The 16,699-nt window shown below is 40.2% G+C and overlaps 2 protein-coding genes across 3 annotated transcripts; both read right to left on the reverse strand.

Moving 5' to 3' along the window:
- Positions 1 to 47: 47 nt before the first annotated feature.
- trmt2a (tRNA methyltransferase 2A) lies at positions 48 to 4,629 on the reverse strand. 2 transcript variants are annotated; one of them, XM_084946070.1, is made up of 12 exons: positions 4,507 to 4,629; positions 3,492 to 4,128; positions 3,278 to 3,386; positions 2,862 to 3,043; positions 2,516 to 2,630; positions 2,315 to 2,430; positions 2,085 to 2,196; positions 1,229 to 1,351; positions 1,027 to 1,102; positions 762 to 878; positions 577 to 673; positions 48 to 492 (listed from the first exon to the last, which is right to left on the reverse strand). In XM_084946070.1, the coding sequence occupies exons 2-12, from the start codon at positions 4,112 to 4,114 to the stop codon at positions 345 to 347; spliced, it is 1,818 nt and encodes a 605-aa protein (XP_084802196.1). In that variant the 5' UTR covers positions 4,115 to 4,128; positions 4,507 to 4,629; the 3' UTR covers positions 48 to 344. The 2 variants fall into 2 exon arrangements, with proteins under 2 accessions (XP_084802196.1, XP_084802197.1); XM_084946071.1 differs by having other exon boundaries at positions 4,517 to 4,609.
- Positions 4,630 to 5,214: 585 nt separating this feature from the next.
- Positions 5,215 to 11,573, reverse strand: LOC146375588 (kelch-like protein 10). Its single transcript, XM_084946072.1, has 5 exons — positions 11,366 to 11,573; positions 9,370 to 9,853; positions 8,343 to 8,957; positions 7,286 to 7,435; positions 5,215 to 5,886 (listed from the first exon to the last, which is right to left on the reverse strand). The coding sequence occupies exons 1-5, from the start codon at positions 11,515 to 11,517 to the stop codon at positions 5,524 to 5,526; spliced, it is 1,764 nt and encodes a 587-aa protein (XP_084802198.1). The 5' UTR covers positions 11,518 to 11,573; the 3' UTR covers positions 5,215 to 5,523.
- Positions 11,574 to 16,699: the final 5,126 nt, after the last annotated feature.

Below are 16,699 nucleotides of genomic sequence, written 5' to 3' on the forward strand. Positions count from 1 at the left end.
GAGCTTTTGTTTATTCAGTGATTGAAGGATCAAAACTAAAAAAGGGGGAAGTTAGCTGAGGTGGTAATTTATTGGTTAAGCTTTTAGCAATACTGTTTGGAATAACAGAAAACACAGTATTAGTTTGAAAATTAAACTTTAGGTCAAAGCTAACAAAGGTTCATGCAAAAAGACACTACAGTTATCGCTCACTGTGAAAACTGGGATTTAACTAGTGTTACTTTTTGGCTTTACAAATATGTAAATGACAAAGAATGTTAATTCTTCAGAGTACTGTGTGGATACATTTATAGAGTAGGAAGCCCAATTTGCCAATCGAACTGCACAGAGACCCATTTCTCCAGCTATAAAACTGAGTCTTCGCTGTAGTCCACTCTCTCCAGCAGCAGAATCATCTCAACATGCATGGTTTGAGGGAACAGATCCACGGCTATGGATCGCACTGGACGGAATGGGGCTCCATGAACTCTGTTTGATGGAGCTCTGCACAGACTGAAGGAAAAAACAATTCCACAGTTGGAGTCACATTTTAATTTTTTTTATTTTGGCTTATTTTCTACTACAAAATTCACTTACTCAATGAAGTTGGTCATTGCTGCCTTGGCATTACATGACACATAAACCAGCCTCTTTAAATGCTCTGCTCTCCTGATTGCGAGTATCACCTTTGAGTCTAAGGAAACAAAACAAAGAAAAAATAATCATCTCTTACTACAACCACCTTAACCTGAGTAGATCTTTTGATCATAACGTGCACTCACGTAGGCCTGCTCGTGGTGGATCTACGATAGCAGTCGCACTGGATGAAACGACAGCATTGAGGATGTTGGGGAACACATCCTCAGCTTTTCCACAGTGAAACTCAACATTACTGAGACCTTAAAAACACAAAAAAAAATAAAAATAAGGGAGGGATGCAGCATGCATACAATTACTAAAGTTAATCACATCAATACCACAACTTATGCGCTTTACCCAAACTAAATGCTACAAAAAGATAAAAGTGATGATGTTCGTGATGCCTACCATTCAGCTTTGCATTAACTTTGGCGTCCTCCACTGCTTCCTGGCACATCTCAATCCCTATCACCTTTTTCACCCTCTAGATATAAAAGTGGGTGGCAAAAAAAAGGCAACATGAAACTGAGTCAGTGTGCGTTTGTCCTGCTTCATGACTAATGAGAAAATGCACACAACACCTATACATTGACCAAAAAAAACTCATTACCTTTGCCAAAGAGATGCCAATGGTTCCTGTCCCGCAGCACACATCCAGTACTATGCTGTCCTGATCCAGCTGGGCCAATTCCCCCACAGCAGAGTACAGCACCTCTGCAGCTCCTGTATTCACCTAGCACACAGAAACAGATTGTTAATGGAGGCTGAGCACCTGATGTTAAAGCTGGCAAACACAGCTGGGACCATCGTCTACCATACCTGAGTGTCCAAACCACAGATTAATAACAAAAAAAACAAACAAGATGAATGTATTAAATTCACATTCACTCCAGCCTTGTGGGATATTTTTGAGTTAACCCCTGTATTTGGAGAGGTTTCCACATTTTAGGAATGCCTGCAAAAACGGTAAAGCATGGTGAAGTACAGTGATCTACTTCTGTTTGTTAGGCTCTGTGATGAGCCTTAGAAGAGCCTAGCTAGGTGGTGGGGAACTCCAGGCCACGAGGGCCTGTCTCCTGCAGGTTTTAGATCTCACCCTGGGTCAACACACCTGAATCAAATGATTAGTTCATTACCAGGCCTCTGGAGAACTACAAGACATGTTGTGGAGGTAATTTAGCCATTTGAATCAGCTGTGTTGGATCAAGGACACATCTAAAACCTGCAGGACACCGGCCCTCGAGGCCAGGAGTTGCCCACCCCTGGCCTAGCTGCTTGTTCACAGAGTACCACCATTTCACCCCATCTGCAGACGGATAACATGGTGAGATCAGAACTTCAGAAAAGGATTACCATGCCTGCGATAACATGTGTTCACTCATCCTCACAGAAAGAAATCCTGAAATATTCTAGTTGCAAACCAGACCTCATAACTTCCACAACATGCAGCTTCTGCTCTTCCTCACCTGGAAGAATGAATGTGGAGAAATCCTGAATTTCAAACCAAGCATTTCTTCTTGAATGCAGGTCTCTCCAACCACCAGCTCACAGGGGAGATCCTCTGGGTTTGGAGATTTCCTTAACAGGCAAAAAAAAATACAAGAAGTTACGTAAATAGTCAGAGTATTATTAAGATGACATTCAGTCATTAAATTCATACAGATTATGACTTACTGAGCATGTAGTTTAGTTTTACCTTTGGCCCTCTCTAACAAAGTACAGAGAGGTCACGCCGCTGTCTTTCCCCTCTCCTTCTGTGAAGTACTCCTTCATGGAGTTCTTTAAAGCACCAAGTTCCTCTTCTTCAAGTTTCTAAGAGTCATTAAACAAATGAAGCAAATCAAAAGGGAGACCTTTAACAGCATGGGGCGCTAGTTCAGTTTCAACATTTCATCACCTGTGGGTTGAAGAACACCATGGCCATGGCATGTTTGGTCCTCGTAGTACGTACAGTCAGCTGCTTCCAGTGTCCTTCATATGTCTCTGGGCTGTACACAGAGTATGGAGTTGTTCTGTTTGCAAAAATCACAGCAAGACTGAGCGATTAGTCACTTTTAGAAACAAAATCATTTAGACAACTTGCTTTGTTTTTTTCCACTTATTTGTATCATATTTCTCAAATAACATGACATGTACATTATGAATTTGATCTTATTTTATTTAGGTTCAACTACTTTTTCCAAGCAGCTTTAGTTCCCCAAACTAAACTGTTCCTAGATCCTCATGAGCACACACAATAATACCTGATGAACTTTTGAAACTCGCTGACCATCTTCTTGGCCTCTGGCGGCACGTGGCACGTGTCAGCCGGCCCCACCACAGCACAGGAGCCTCCCTTGTATTTCCCCAGGCGGAAACCGATGGTTTTATCCTCGCCATCCGCACCCACCGATATGAGGAACTCGCACTTGTTTCTGTACTCTGTCTGTCATGATTGGAAACAGGGTCAGAAGGATGAATATTAAATTATATACAATATTTAGAGACATGAAAACAGCTGAGAGATCGTGAAACAGAATAAACTTATGTACGTCATTTTCCATCTCTAATTAGTTACTTTTTATTTTGTGCTTTGCGTTTTTTCCATCCTGTTTTTTTTAAACTGTTGCATAACCACCTGCCTTTTATGGACAAATAAAAGCAACTATTCAAAGTATACCTGTGTAGGAGACGGTCGGAGGGCTTCCAGAGGACAACACATGTTGTTGTATTTCCCTTTCTGTGCAAACAGCCACGGCACCATGGCTTTGTTGGTGCTGCCGATCTCTCTGAAAGAAAACAAAGGTTTAACTTGTACGGACATGTCAGCAAGTCCCATAAAAAGTACAACATGACCTATAAATAACATCAAATCTGTATGATATTACACTTACTTGGCCAGCTTCTGCAGAACCACCACCACCTCCTGTTCCTTCCTCTTCAGCTGCTCGTCATAAGAGACGTTCCACAGAGGTGTCACGACGTTGGCGATCTGGACACTGAGCGGCTCCTCTTCCTCGTCCCCATCATCTGTTCGTTTGCATGGGGGCGGGCCTCCCGCGCTCTCCCCCTCATTCTCCTTCCTCTTTCTCAAGATGGGGTCTGCCTTGGGTTTGGCCAGTTTGACACTTAGCACCTGGCCCTTCCACTGCATGCCATGCACCATCTTCATGGCCTTGTCGCGCTCCTCCTCGTTCTTGAAGGTGACGAAAGCAAACGTCTGCCTGCCAAACAGCTTGATTTTGTGCGGGTTGAGGCCATGCTTGGCCAAGAACTTCTTCAGGTCATTGAAGCCTACGAACCTGGGCAGATTCCTGATCTCCACTTTGTAGATCTCTGACGTGAACAGGTCCTCTTTGATGTAGCGGTACATGCCGGGGTCAGGAGCCGCCTGGCTTTCTCCTTCTGCCTGAACATCAGGCTTGGCAACATCATTTTTGGAGAGGTCATCAGGCTTCTCCTCCAGGGAGAGCGAGGCTGGAATGATGGCCGCTGGGCTGCTGCTGATATCTGCCATCACTGTGCTGATTCCTAAAGCACCAAACAATAAGTAGGCCTATCAGGAGCTCGCATTCACGGAGTTAAAACGTGAAAAAAAGTCTCATACTCTACTCATACTCTACTCTCAAGCCTGGTTTAGGGTATTGTGCAACTTTCAAATAACTGCTACAATTAATGTGTCACTGTGACTATGTAAAACAATGCTGTTACTCTACATAACAGTACATGCACTTACTGCTTTTCAGTAATTATGTTTTGGTTATATGGCAAACTGAAAGACTTGATGCTAGCTCGAGCAGGAAGTTACATTCTTTGCCGTTTCAGAGGAACGACGTCGGTATTTTAACGGAACACTTTGTGCAGTGTGCTGTTTTTGACTAGCGGTAACATTCCACGAGAGCGCCTTACCTTCCCGTACCTCTGTATTTACTTTCTCCTCCACTTCTATTGAGCAGGCGGCGCCATGTTGATTCGAGCACGTGCAGCTTGAACTATGAACTTTGTTAAAGTGACAGGCATCCCAGCGGCTTTAGGTTTGTGTACCGTGGTCACTTTCATAGATAGGAGGGTTAAGAAAAGCTTTGCACATCACTGTCTACACATTGGTTTACGTCCATAAGGTGTTGTGTTACTGGTGTTACTTCATACTTCATGTTGTGCAGGTAGGGGGATCAGATGTCCCTCTATAAGGGGGACTGCACAGCATTTTTATGCTTCCCCCCCTCTCCCACATCTTGAACCAATGTCCCACATTTTACAGGCTCTGCAGGACATCCACCTTTCTAAACACTGGATTTTCCTTAGTACATATTTAGGTCATGCTTTTATCATGAACAAATATATCATTCTGTGCAATATAGTGGAAAATACCACAAAGCAGATGACAGATATACTGAGAAATAGAGTTATTTTTCAGTTTCACATAAGAGAAAAAATGGTGTGAAGCGACACAGTATATTTGTGTGATATTTGGCTAAAGGTTCATAAATTGTCAGCTAGTGCTCCAAAAAGACCTATGGATACATCCTTACTCAAACCTATAGACTGTTACCAGACAGAACCACAGCTGAAATAACAAGGGAGAGTGAAAACTTCCCTTTATTCTTATGGTGTTTACCTAGCAAGAGTTGAAAAGTCCGACATGCGGCTTATTGTGATCTGGTCACCCTGTGTGCATGTCTGGTATGGCTACTCAGCAGCCATACATTACAGGGAATGAAAAAATCTTTTCAATTTGTTATTGTTGCAATTGCATTCTCTTAATAAACCCCAGTATCTACAGTGCAGGCTCTCCTACTGAAAGTTTTCGAGATACCTACAAAAAATGTCCAGTTCACCAGCGGTTTAATGCTCTAAAGATTTATTTGAGTCCTTCATGTTGGAGACTCAGATGTTGACACATGGCAGTACTGCACTTTAAAGATTTTACGTGGACTCTGCTGACTCCATTGCTTCTTCTGGCACATTTGCAAGTGGCAGGAAGTCACGAGGAAAGGTGTACTCAGTCAGGTTGGAAAGTCCGGACACCACACAGCAGCTCAAGGCGCTGCGGAAAATCTCCATGTCGCACGCCTCACACCACTCATTGGTTAAAGCGTCGTAGTACTCGACGTTCGAAGTGGTGGTGAAGCCGTTGAAACCCCCGACGGCAAAGAGGCGATCATCAATTACCTCAATGCCAAAGTTGCTGCGGGGGGTCAGCATAGAGAACACGAGGTTCCACATATTGGTATGCGGGTTGTAAGCCTCAGCGGTGTGCAGACGGTTGTTTCCATCGAAGCCACCAACCTAAAAGTAAATATGTGGCTCAAATGATTGAATGTAAGTGTAACCAGCTTCACCGTACCCCTGTAAGAAAATGCACCTGCTATATGTCTTTAGCTGCTTTTGCACAGATACTCCAGAAAGTGACGGAAGAATTAAGTTGCAATATTGTCCAAAGTTGCCCTTAATATGTAGCAGATACAAGGAGATTGTTTACCTTAGGTGTGATCTGACTACTGGAAATACTCTGATTGGTTTAGGGTTTTACCTGGATAAAGCGAACAGCTACCTGACATATTCTCATGCTGTTATATGGAGTTTACAGATAAAAGTTGTTTAAAAAAGGCCCATTAACGTCCCAGTATTTGCATTCTCACAGGCCCACATTTGTTGGGAATGTCTAGAAAAGATCAGGGTGCAGTGGTGTGTGAAAATGACTTCTGAATTAAAAGGAGAAAGTAAAATAAAGTAGAAGCCAGCTGTTGTGGAAGTCTGTATGAGACCTTTTTTCACTCAAGCCTCAACTACAGCTATTAAAGCACTGTTGTCTATTACACCACACTATTATCAACAAAGATGAATAGCCCTCGACAAAAAGTATTTGTGTTTTCAGTATATATGTCTTCACAGCTCTTTTGCCTTTAGTCCAAAAAGGAACATTGAGCTCCAGTCCTTTCTTCCTATAACAGATTAAAGTAGCCCTGACAGGCCTTGGGGCCTAAAAGCCTGATCAAAGACCCTGAGGTCAGCACCAGGGTAAGGTCACTGCATTCTGCTGATAATAACTTTTCCTTTTTTTGAATAGAGACTTAGTCTGAATAGAAAATAAATACTAAACGGTAGCTAGCTAAATAAAGAAGTGTGTCTCAGAAGGTGAGACTAAAATCTTTGCTTTTTACCAAAGGGTGCAGCTGCAAAACAACTAAATAAGTGGTTTTAAGGCAAATAGCAAGATAAATTTACAGCTAAAATGCCTACCGTCCCCAGAGGATGAGTTCTAATCACTTGGCTTATTCCCTCATTTTTCTAAAGGTATTGCAGGATAAGTTTGAAATAGTCTCTAACATATGTCCTCTATGGAACGATGAGGATGACAATGTTGGTTTTGAATAAGTATTTCTGTTGTGAGTGAAATGTGAAATCATCAGTGAAATCATCAAAGACACAACATTTTGGGAATGAGGCACATGAAAAAAAAAAAAAGTGGCAGAAACATCACTAATCAGTTAAATTAATACATAGAATGAGTAAGAATGCCTTCTCTGAACCTGTGGTCAGGATAGGAATCTGATCATTGATAAATACAAAACAAAGTTAGCAAAATTCTGTGTCAGCCAAATCTGTGTTAAGCCTTGCTGATCAAAGCACATTACAGATTTGATTTGTATGTTACGTGAGTGTCAGCACTACTTTGTGGTCTTACTGCAAAGACATGATCCGCATATGCAATGACACCTATCCCGCTGCGGCGGCTGTTCATGGGACTGATCATCGTCCACTGGTTGCTCTCTGGGTTGTAATATTCAGCGGTCTGCAGACACTCGTTGCCATTGAATCCACCACAAATGTAAATCTGAAAACAAAAAAGGGACATTAAAAATTTTTACATTTCTTAGATTTCAGTTGGAAACAATGTTACCTGTAAGTGAAATGTTTCCACATCATTTGTGAAGTAAGACCGATACTCAGTACCCAAGTGTCCAACTGAAAAATATAACAATTAACAAATGTGTGTGTTTTACAATTACCTGTCATAAAAACATGTTTATGTACCCAAATTTTACCTGAGTATGTGGGACTTCTTTGAGTCAGAAAGCCAGAAATGAATCAAACATAACATTCAATCAATAAGGCTAATTTTTCTGTTCAGGAATGCAGATAAATAATTGTAATCTGGGATCTTAATATAATAAAATAATGATGTGTTTTACAATTTTTTTAATATCTGTTATATTTTAGTTGACAAGTCAACTCAACTAAAGTACTGTACATAAATGCAAAGATGCACTTGTGATCAGTTAGAAACAAAATAGATATTAGTATATTTTTCAACTTTTTAAACTATACTTTTAAATTTGAAAACATGAACATAGAAACCAGTTTGTGACCTATCTTGCACCTCGCTTCACTGTAAAAATGTGTATTCCCTGACTGGTTGGCAAGTGGTTGCTGGAGGTTGATGGCTGTCACTACTGTGAAATTGTAACCAGGAAGGTGTTGCACCACAAGCCTCCTTGTGTTTCCTTTGGTCGTAAGCAGACTGTTGAGGTTTGCATGGAGTACTCTGACTTGTCTGCAAATACTCACAAACTATTTGCTGTAGAAATCTGTAGAGTCTTTCATACAACCACTGCCTAACCAGCTGAGGAGTACACATTTTTCCCTAGCAACTGGTTGTTACCAAAGGTTGCTGACAGGTCTCTAGGCCTGTGTGCCTGAGACCCTACTCTATTTCTCTGCTACTCTTTTACTTCACCCACCCGGTTGTTAAGTGTTGTGCAGCTGGCGTCGCTCCTCTGTTCGTGCATCGGTGCAATAAGACTCCACTGGTTGATTTCAGGTTGATAGCGCTCTGCACTGCTGAGTCGTACATGCCCATCGTAGCCTCCCAGGGCATAGATGAACCCGTTCAACACAGTCACACTCACATAGCAGCGGCGGGAGTGCATGGGCGCCACCTCATTCCAGGCGCGAGTGGTCAGGTCAAACCTACGGACGCTGTTGAAATGCTCCACCCTGTCGAAGCCACCAACGGAGTAGACGTACCCGTTGAGGAAGGCGGCTCCATGATAAGCACGAGGATACTCGAGGTTGTTCGTTACGTTGACCCAGCGGTTAGCCCGGCAATCGTAGGCCTCGATGCCGTTAGTTGGATCACCACCACTCCACCCCCCAATGGCCAGCAGGATGGAATGAGGCAGGCGGGGACGAGCAAGAGGGTGACACAAGCCAGACATGAAGGGTCTGCTTCCTAGATCATGTATGTCTAAGATGGCATTACTTATCATGGACCGGCACTCAGAATTGGCCTCCACCAGCTCACTAGACAGCACATTGTCCTTTAGGTAGTCTGACGTCATCAATCCCAGCCGGACCTATAGAGAGATGACAGAAGAGAATATGACTATGAATTTCAACTACATCAGTTTTAGTAAACTCAAGCTTCTTTAGGATAATGCTCCTAATGTTGTTTAATTTTCTTATTGCTAGCAAGAGAGCGACCAAAGTCAGACACCCTTAGCCTTTTCGTCAACAGGGACAGTTTTTAGTCATAGCCCTAGCAACTATACTTAATAAATATAACTTATTCTATAGTATGTGTGTAGAGATCTGATACGGTTTTAATGCTCTTGAAGAGAATTTCTTAAATGTGGTTTGGCTACACCTGAAAAGAGCAACATCTCAAGATATTAAAGCATCCTTATACCCAGATGGATCAACTCAATCTATGACTTAAATGCTGAAGATTTAAGTCCAAACTAAATGTAGTAATGAAAGTTTATAGACCTTGGACAACAGAGCGGTGAGGTGTTGTTTCCGTTGTGCAGGTACATGGCTAATCCACTTTGTAAGCGCTTCATACACAGTGGTCTCCAACTGCGCATTGAGGTCCTCTCTATCAAGGATGTCAGCAAGTTCCTCCACAGTTAGCTGCAGGAACTCCTCCTCAAGAACAACCTGCTCAAAGTTATTGATGATGTAGCGGTAGGCCTTGGCGCGTAGTTCGGGTGATAAGCATACTTTTGTGAACTGCCAAATGCCAACGCAGTTCTCTGGGCACAGTTGCTCCCCGAGGAAGTCAGAGCAGAGTTTCACAATGTCCATTGCATTGAATTGATCAGCTGCCATGAGAAGTTCCACTACATTTTCCCCCGTTATGGAAACTGAGCCGGTGTATGCAAAGTTAATGATGAGTGCCATCATCTCAGGAGACAAGCCAGGTATGTTGAAGACCTGTTTGTCTGGGTTGCTGCAGTGGGTGAAAAGAGCCCTGAGGGTAGAGATGGAGACAGAGTAGAGAATATTAAAAGGTGTGGAGGCAACAAGATAATAAACTATGTCATGCACAAGTACTCCAAGTAACTCCCAAACTGAGTTTGTACATGTTTAGTGCACTTGATTGTTGGGTTTTCAATGTCTTTATTACATTGGCACCATGTTTATGAAGCTATTGCCAAACACAATGCAGTCCCACACCATGACAGAGCCTCCACCGTGTTTTAAAGTTAACTCTAAACACTCACTGTTGTACCTCTATGACAAATATTGAAATCAACTCCATAAGGCCAGTTTACCCTGATATTTAGTCTAGTTATTGCGTAATTTGGCATACCTCAGTCTGTTTCCTTTCCTTATGGAAGTTCCAGTGCATGTTGCTTAATTACAGTCTGTTTCCCTTCCACAACCATTTCTTTTCTTTTTTTTTCTTAACATTTATTTATTGGTTTTAACAGGTTTTACATGAACCATGAAACCATTTCTGATGAGGTTTCATGATAAGTAGATGGATTAAATGGTCTTGTGTCATGAATTTGCTGCATTCTTTCTTTTTTCTTAAGGACATGACTTTCAGATACTGTTCATTTGCTGTAGAACATTACTTTTTTTTAATGCGTGCTACTCCTTGTTTTGCCTCTGTCAGTGCGCCCCAGGGCAGCTGTGGCTACAACGTAGCTTGCCATTGCCAGTGTGTGTGTGTGAATGGGTGAATGACTGAATGTAGTGTAAAGCGCTTTGGGGTCCTTAGGGACTGAGTAAAGCGCTATACAAATGCAGGCCATTTACCATTTGTCTTTAAAATTCGTTCTTCACTAAGTATGCGTTATGTGTAGAAACAATAATGGTTCATCCTTTGAGTTTTAGTGTCCTTTTTATGCTTGAATGATTCATATATCAGTGTTAAATGGCTTAACAAACAAATGAACAAAAACAAAACCATTCCTCTGAAGATGATCGGGTACAAGCACTGGACTAAAAAGGGTGAAAAATGTCCAAACAAAACCTTTATAAGTCTTCAAAAAAACACTTTGAGAACTATTGCTCAAGTGGACTTTTAAAAAATCATCTGTTTCAAAGCAAAATATAAAAAAATGAGAGGCAACTCAAAACTTTTGCTCAGCGTATAACTGTATAACAAAGTTCAACCTTTTTAGTATCAGGAAGTCTGGTGTGTCTTACTGTCTCAATAACAGTGGGGAAGATATTAATGTAACTTAATAAAACACTTCAATTAGACTTCACACAATCACCAAGTGATTCACAGTGCTTTTTAAATGGCACATTTACTGAAGTGGAATCTGGAGCTCTGTGAAGATAAAGATGAAATCTGCAAGTGTTTGCATTATGTTTTGGGTGTTTCTGTCAGGTCTTTCTATCAGAAAAGTTTTATGATTCAACCTGTTCCTTTTTGTTGGCACTGTTTCACCAACTAAGACCATGAATTACATTTTTCACAGGTATAAATCAGTCAACTGTCCTTCACATTATCAGGTAAGCAACTCACCTGAAGTATGGCGTACAGTTACATAGGATGATCCTGTGGACCGGAAATTCAGCATCCTCCACTTTGATGATTGCATCACAAAATTGTCCCTCCGAACGGAGTTCATTATACACTGAGCTCGACTTGTATGGCAGCTGGCCTTCTTCACTCATCTTGAGTTTTGTGACTGTTTTTCTTAGTTTTTTTGTCTGAAGTTTGTCTTGAAGTGTTCAGATCACAAAATCAAACCTAACTGTGGAATTTGGGGAATGGAGCCTATGACATCATCATGACTTGGCAACTGTTGCCCCATAGAATTGTTTTGAAATGTATATTTACATTGTTTTAATGAACCTTTCATTGCATAAAAGCTTTGTTTTGATTTGATTTGGATTTAAGAAATTGCATATGAGCCTCACAGATAGCATACAGCATTTTGTATGTTTGCCTCACAGAGGTCAACTAGTAAAATAAGCACTTCAAAACACTCTTACGAATGGACTACAATATCATATGTAGCTCATATTTAACCTTAATAGGCCATTTTTTTTAATAAAATGACTTTGTAATATCCAAACACAGATATTACAAAGTGTGATTCATGGCTAAGCTGTTTTCTTGGGCTGTATTAGACTTTTATCTAGTTGGAAAAATGGGCTCCTGCACTTTACTGATGTACAATAGTAGTAAGAAAGAAAGAAAGAAACAAAACACATATATACACTGTATGTATAGTACAAGACTGTTATAATGACGGTGCTTGACAGTATTACCTCAGACAGGTGCAAGCAGTCACCTGTCTGAGCACAGACTGCAGATCTGTTGTTGAGCAATTTCTTTCCATTCATAGATAAATGCAGCATCCAGCTGCAATGGGTTCTGGTTGCCTCTAATGAACATGCCAGCCCAAAATTACCCAGGCATATTCAGTGGGAGAGATATCAACACTAAATGCTGGCCAAGGAAGTGTCTGGATATGCTAGTGATCTCTGGCAATGTGGAGGCGACACTCAAACTGCCACAGGCCGGGTTGTTGTACAGGTTAGAGAACTTCATCTCGATAGCTCTGTCAAGTCACTTCCACCAAGAACAGTCAGATGGTCATGCGAGGGATCACGCGGGATCATGCGTCATGCATGCTCAGCCTGGCATCAGGATGCTTCAGTCAGTTGCAGCAGGGTGGCAGTGATGACAGTATAAGGCATACACCTGCTTCTAATATTGAGACTGGTGCCTTGAGAATGCGGCACCCATCTATGCATCCAGACAGGTTGCCAGTCTGTCACAGAGAGACAGAAAGGACATTCACACTCACACCTATGACTAATTAAGAATTGCCAGTTTAGCCTCATATGCGTTTTTGTTTGCTAATCACTGCACCACTGTGCCACATGTGTGCACGATGGCAGTGGCTTACAAGATACATCTGGTGGTCAACAAATTAGCAGGTCAGTGGCTTGATCACTGGCTTCCGCATTCTGAGGAGTCTGAATATGAGTGTGCGCGAATGAGAATGCATTAACTTGAACCTATTCTGAGCTGTACAAGTGAGTTTATTTGGGCTTGGCAAAGAAACCCCAACCCCGCCACTGACTAAAATCATTCAACTTGAACCAAAGACTGCTCGCAGAATATGTTTGGGTTCTCTACAAGATTAAAATTATGTACTAAGAAACGCATTTAAAAGAAAGACTGACAATTTATTGCATTTGCAACATAAGCCTTGTTTTGATTTTGTTTGTTTTTCTGACTGGTATAGCACTAAAGCGGAACTTGTTATAATTTACAAAGTTAAGCAGAAAATTAGGCCATTGTAGCTCCGTCAAGCTTTCACTGTATGACAGAAAACAATGGGAATGGGTCTCTCTTCCCTTAAACCTATCAGCTGTGATTGAACACCTGAGTAGGTAATAAAGCATCTTATTGCAAACACATTCAACACAAACCACATTTTGTTTTTGGTTTTATTTCGCACACACAAACTCATTAAAAAAAACCATCCTTTATTTTTTTAAAACATAAGGCAGTGGGTCCACAGTAAATATAAAAATAGGACAGTTTCTGTAAGTTAATTTCATTTCTTTTTCTAATTTTTTTTACATACAGTCTGGGGAATGAAGTATCAGAACTTTTGCTGTATGTGTGGTATAATCGTTATACAATTTAAACACATGTATGGAATATTGCCATAGTCCCACTTTTTCCAGTATGCTATGTGTGGCCACAGAAGAATTATGTGCCAATTAAGAATCTGAAGAAAATTGTGTGAATTCTTTTCTTCAGATTGTCTTTAAAACCAGACTTTAATTCATTAGTTTCATTAGCACATTTTATTTTAACCACTAATAAGTCTGATTTCCTGCTTTTATTGGGGGAAATTTATATTTTGAAGAGTCTGTTAATATTTAGATTGGATACATTTGGCTTTATTCACCAGCAAGTTTTCTACAACCTTTCAGTTTTATGCCACTAATATCTCAAAATCCCTCCTTTGTTCTGTTGTCCTTTTAAAGAGATAAAGGTAAAGATAACCTTTACTAGTCCCACATGTGTGAAATTTATTGTGTCACAGCAGAAAGTGGACAGTGCAAAGTTATAGCAGCAAAAATTAAGAGAAACACTGGAATAGGATAAGATAATAAGAATAAGAATAAGATACTATATACAATAGAATAAAATGCTATATACAACAGAATTATTGTAATGTAATGTCTCCATTACAGATTGTTGTTTAGTTCACTTGATAGTTATTGATCCTGTACAAACATGCTAATTAGGGCTGGGTATCGTCACTGATTTCTAGAATGATTCGATCCACGATTCGATTTAATTCGATTCGATTCGATTCGATTTGAATCTGGGAAATTTTGACAGTCAGAAATATTATAATTCAGATCAGTACATTTACATATTTTTGTATCTATAAAAAGGAAGCTGACACACGCAAGACTTTATCAAAGGTGTGAGCATCACAGCAGATGCCTTTGTGTCAAAGTAGCTGAGGATAAAACACAGAAAAACATGAAGGTGATTTTCCTGGCCTGGGATTTTATAAAAATATTCTGCAGTACATCAAAAACGAAAGAAAACCGTTAACCAACACATGAACATTACCTCTGAAGTTACAGCGGTTTTATTAGAGACACGGCTAACCGTTTTGCATTTTGCATAATTTTAAAAAGTTTAAATTTGTTCAGAAGCCTATTGAACGGCAGAAATTAGGTTTTCTTTTCGGAAGTATATAAAACGGAAAAAAAAAAACGTCGGCCGACAGCGCTGTGGTAGACTTGTGCGTAACAAGCAAGCGAATAATGAAGAAAACAGATTTTTAGAAGGGAAACTGTTCTTGAAGTACAGAGAGAGAGAGAGAGAGAGCTGTGCATCGTGGTCCACAGCAAATTCAAAAGTGTTAAATGTTTTGGTGTTAGTAGTCTTCTTTCAAAAGTAGAGTTAATTTTACTCTAAGTAGAGTCACATTCTTTTAATGTAACTCTGAGGTGTAAAATGATAGTAGTTAAAATCGAGTGTTAAAAATGAGTGTTTCTATGTCAAATCTGGAGGTGTTACAATGGAAACATTAACTCTTGACCTCTTAACTCTGAACTCCTACAGGGGCTATGACACCAATAGAGTAAATTCACAGACTCCGCCCCCAGCACCATAGGCTCCAATCGAAGCTGAAGTGAAGCCGTTTCAGAACATTTTGCTCTACATATTTGAGTTGTTTACCATGCTTGGTAAGTCATTTTTTCAAAGATTGTTTCAATTATTATTATTAGCTTTTACTTCTGTGGCTCTTTGGAGGTGAGACAAAGCTGTGTGGAAGGCATTAGCCATGTTGCTCGGTGATAGCATAATATTCTGCTTTAGCTAGCTGAAAGGTATTGTTTGCGGCCAACAATGTCTAGAATGTGAAGCAGTAGCAGACGTCCTGACTGGGTTCTACGTTAGCATTTAGATCCCTCCAGAGTTTTGTGCACACGGTTTAGGTAAAAATGAAAAAGGTTGAGGTTTTACATTTAGTTCAGTATTACCTGTTGCCTGTGTCCTTGTCTTTTGGGAAAATACTTTACACAAGTAATGGCTCAAAAAGGATTCTTTTTTTTTACTGTGCTGCAATTGATTACAGGATTATTTGTGCCATTAATTAGTGTCAACTAATTTTTATTCAATCTCCACATAGGATATGCTTGTGAAGATGGAATATGGGGGAGAGCAGAAGTGCGTTGAAGTTCCACAAAGTGATGAATGAAGGACATGCATATTGTATTGAAGAAATAAGTGATGAGAATGCTGTTATTTGCATTTACCAGCTCACCTATGTCAGACCTTTTGATAAGCAAAATTCTAATGAAAGTGAGAACATGTACACTGTTACATCTTTCAGAAAATGTTTTGAAATTGTGGTGCACAGTTCAGAATAAATGTTTTTCAAAAACCATTGCGTCTTTTTAGTAAATGTTTATCTCCAAAAGAAATTTCTAGAAGTTCAGAACAGTAAAATTCCCGCTTTTTAGAATTAATTAGAAGATAACTCTTACGTAGTTAAACTAAAATACTCTTTGAGAGTTAATATATAAACTCTTAACACCAAGTGTTAAATTATCAACTCCAGACAGATTTGGTGTTTAACACTAAATCAGAGTTAACGTACCAACTTTCCAAAAAGAGTTAAATTAACACTCTCTGGTGTGGACCCATATAGACACTTTAATAGTGTTGAAATCAAATCCGACAGTGTTAATTTGGACATGCTGGATTTGCTGTGTCGAAGCAAATCAGCAAAAGTCAGAGTGAATTCATGACGATGTTTATGTGAAGCGTAGTTTGGATCTTCTTTTGCTGCTGGTTCGGTCAGTATTGTTTGGAGAGACATCAAACTAACAGCTTTAGAATCAGCGCATAAAGGGCGTGAACACAAAGCGCGGACCGCCGACAGATCAGAATCAGCGAGCTGTCGGCTTTCAGCCCCGACTGTGAGAAAGGCGACATCTAACTGATTCTGATCCGCGGGTTGCGCTGTGTGTTTAAGTCTTTGTGCAGAATCCATGTTCCTGCTCTCATTTACTGTCTTAGCTGTTTGGTGGTTGTTGAAATTTTGTGAGATTTCACCAGAGATTCTGGCATTTCGGGCAAAATAAATTTATATTAAAAAAATCGTTTCAGGATTTTAATGAATCGATTTTACATTATCCAAGCCAGAATCGATTTTATAAAAAACCCACCCCTAATGCTAATATATATATATATATATATATATATATATATATATATATATATATATATATATATATATTACACACACACACATATACATGATCCTATGGAAGCCTTAGTGGCTTCATATATCATGGA

The sequence above is a fragment of the Perissodus microlepis genome, chromosome 12 (assembly GCF_051167445.1).
Source record: "Perissodus microlepis isolate ML-2025 ecotype Zambia chromosome 12, ASM5116744v1, whole genome shotgun sequence".
NCBI lineage: Eukaryota > Metazoa > Chordata > Actinopteri > Cichliformes > Cichlidae > Perissodus > Perissodus microlepis.

Bases quoted from the DNA above. Each gene is read 5' to 3' on its own strand.
- trmt2a (XM_084946070.1), bottom strand. From the start codon at position 4,114: ATGGCAGATATCAGCAGCAGCCCAGCGGCCATCATTCCAGCCTCGCTC. The intron at 2,431-2,515 runs GTGATGAAATGT...AATGACTCTTAG, and splicing joins TGGTGTTCTTCAACCCACAG to AAACTTGAAGAAGAGGAACT. The intron at 1,103-1,228 runs GTAATGAGTTTT...TTTTATATCTAG, and splicing joins TTGGCATCTCTTTGGCAAAG to AGGGTGAAAAAGGTGATAGG.
- LOC146375588 (XM_084946072.1), bottom strand. From the start codon at position 11,517: ATGAGTGAAGAAGGCCAGCTGCCATACAAGTCGAGCTCAGTGTATAAT. The intron at 7,436-8,342 runs GTGGGTGAAGTA...TTTTGTTTTCAG, and splicing joins GCACAACACTTAACAACCGG to ATTTACATTTGTGGTGGATT. The intron at 5,887-7,285 runs GTAAGACCACAA...ATTTACTTTTAG, and splicing joins ATGCGGATCATGTCTTTGCA to GTTGGTGGCTTCGATGGAAA.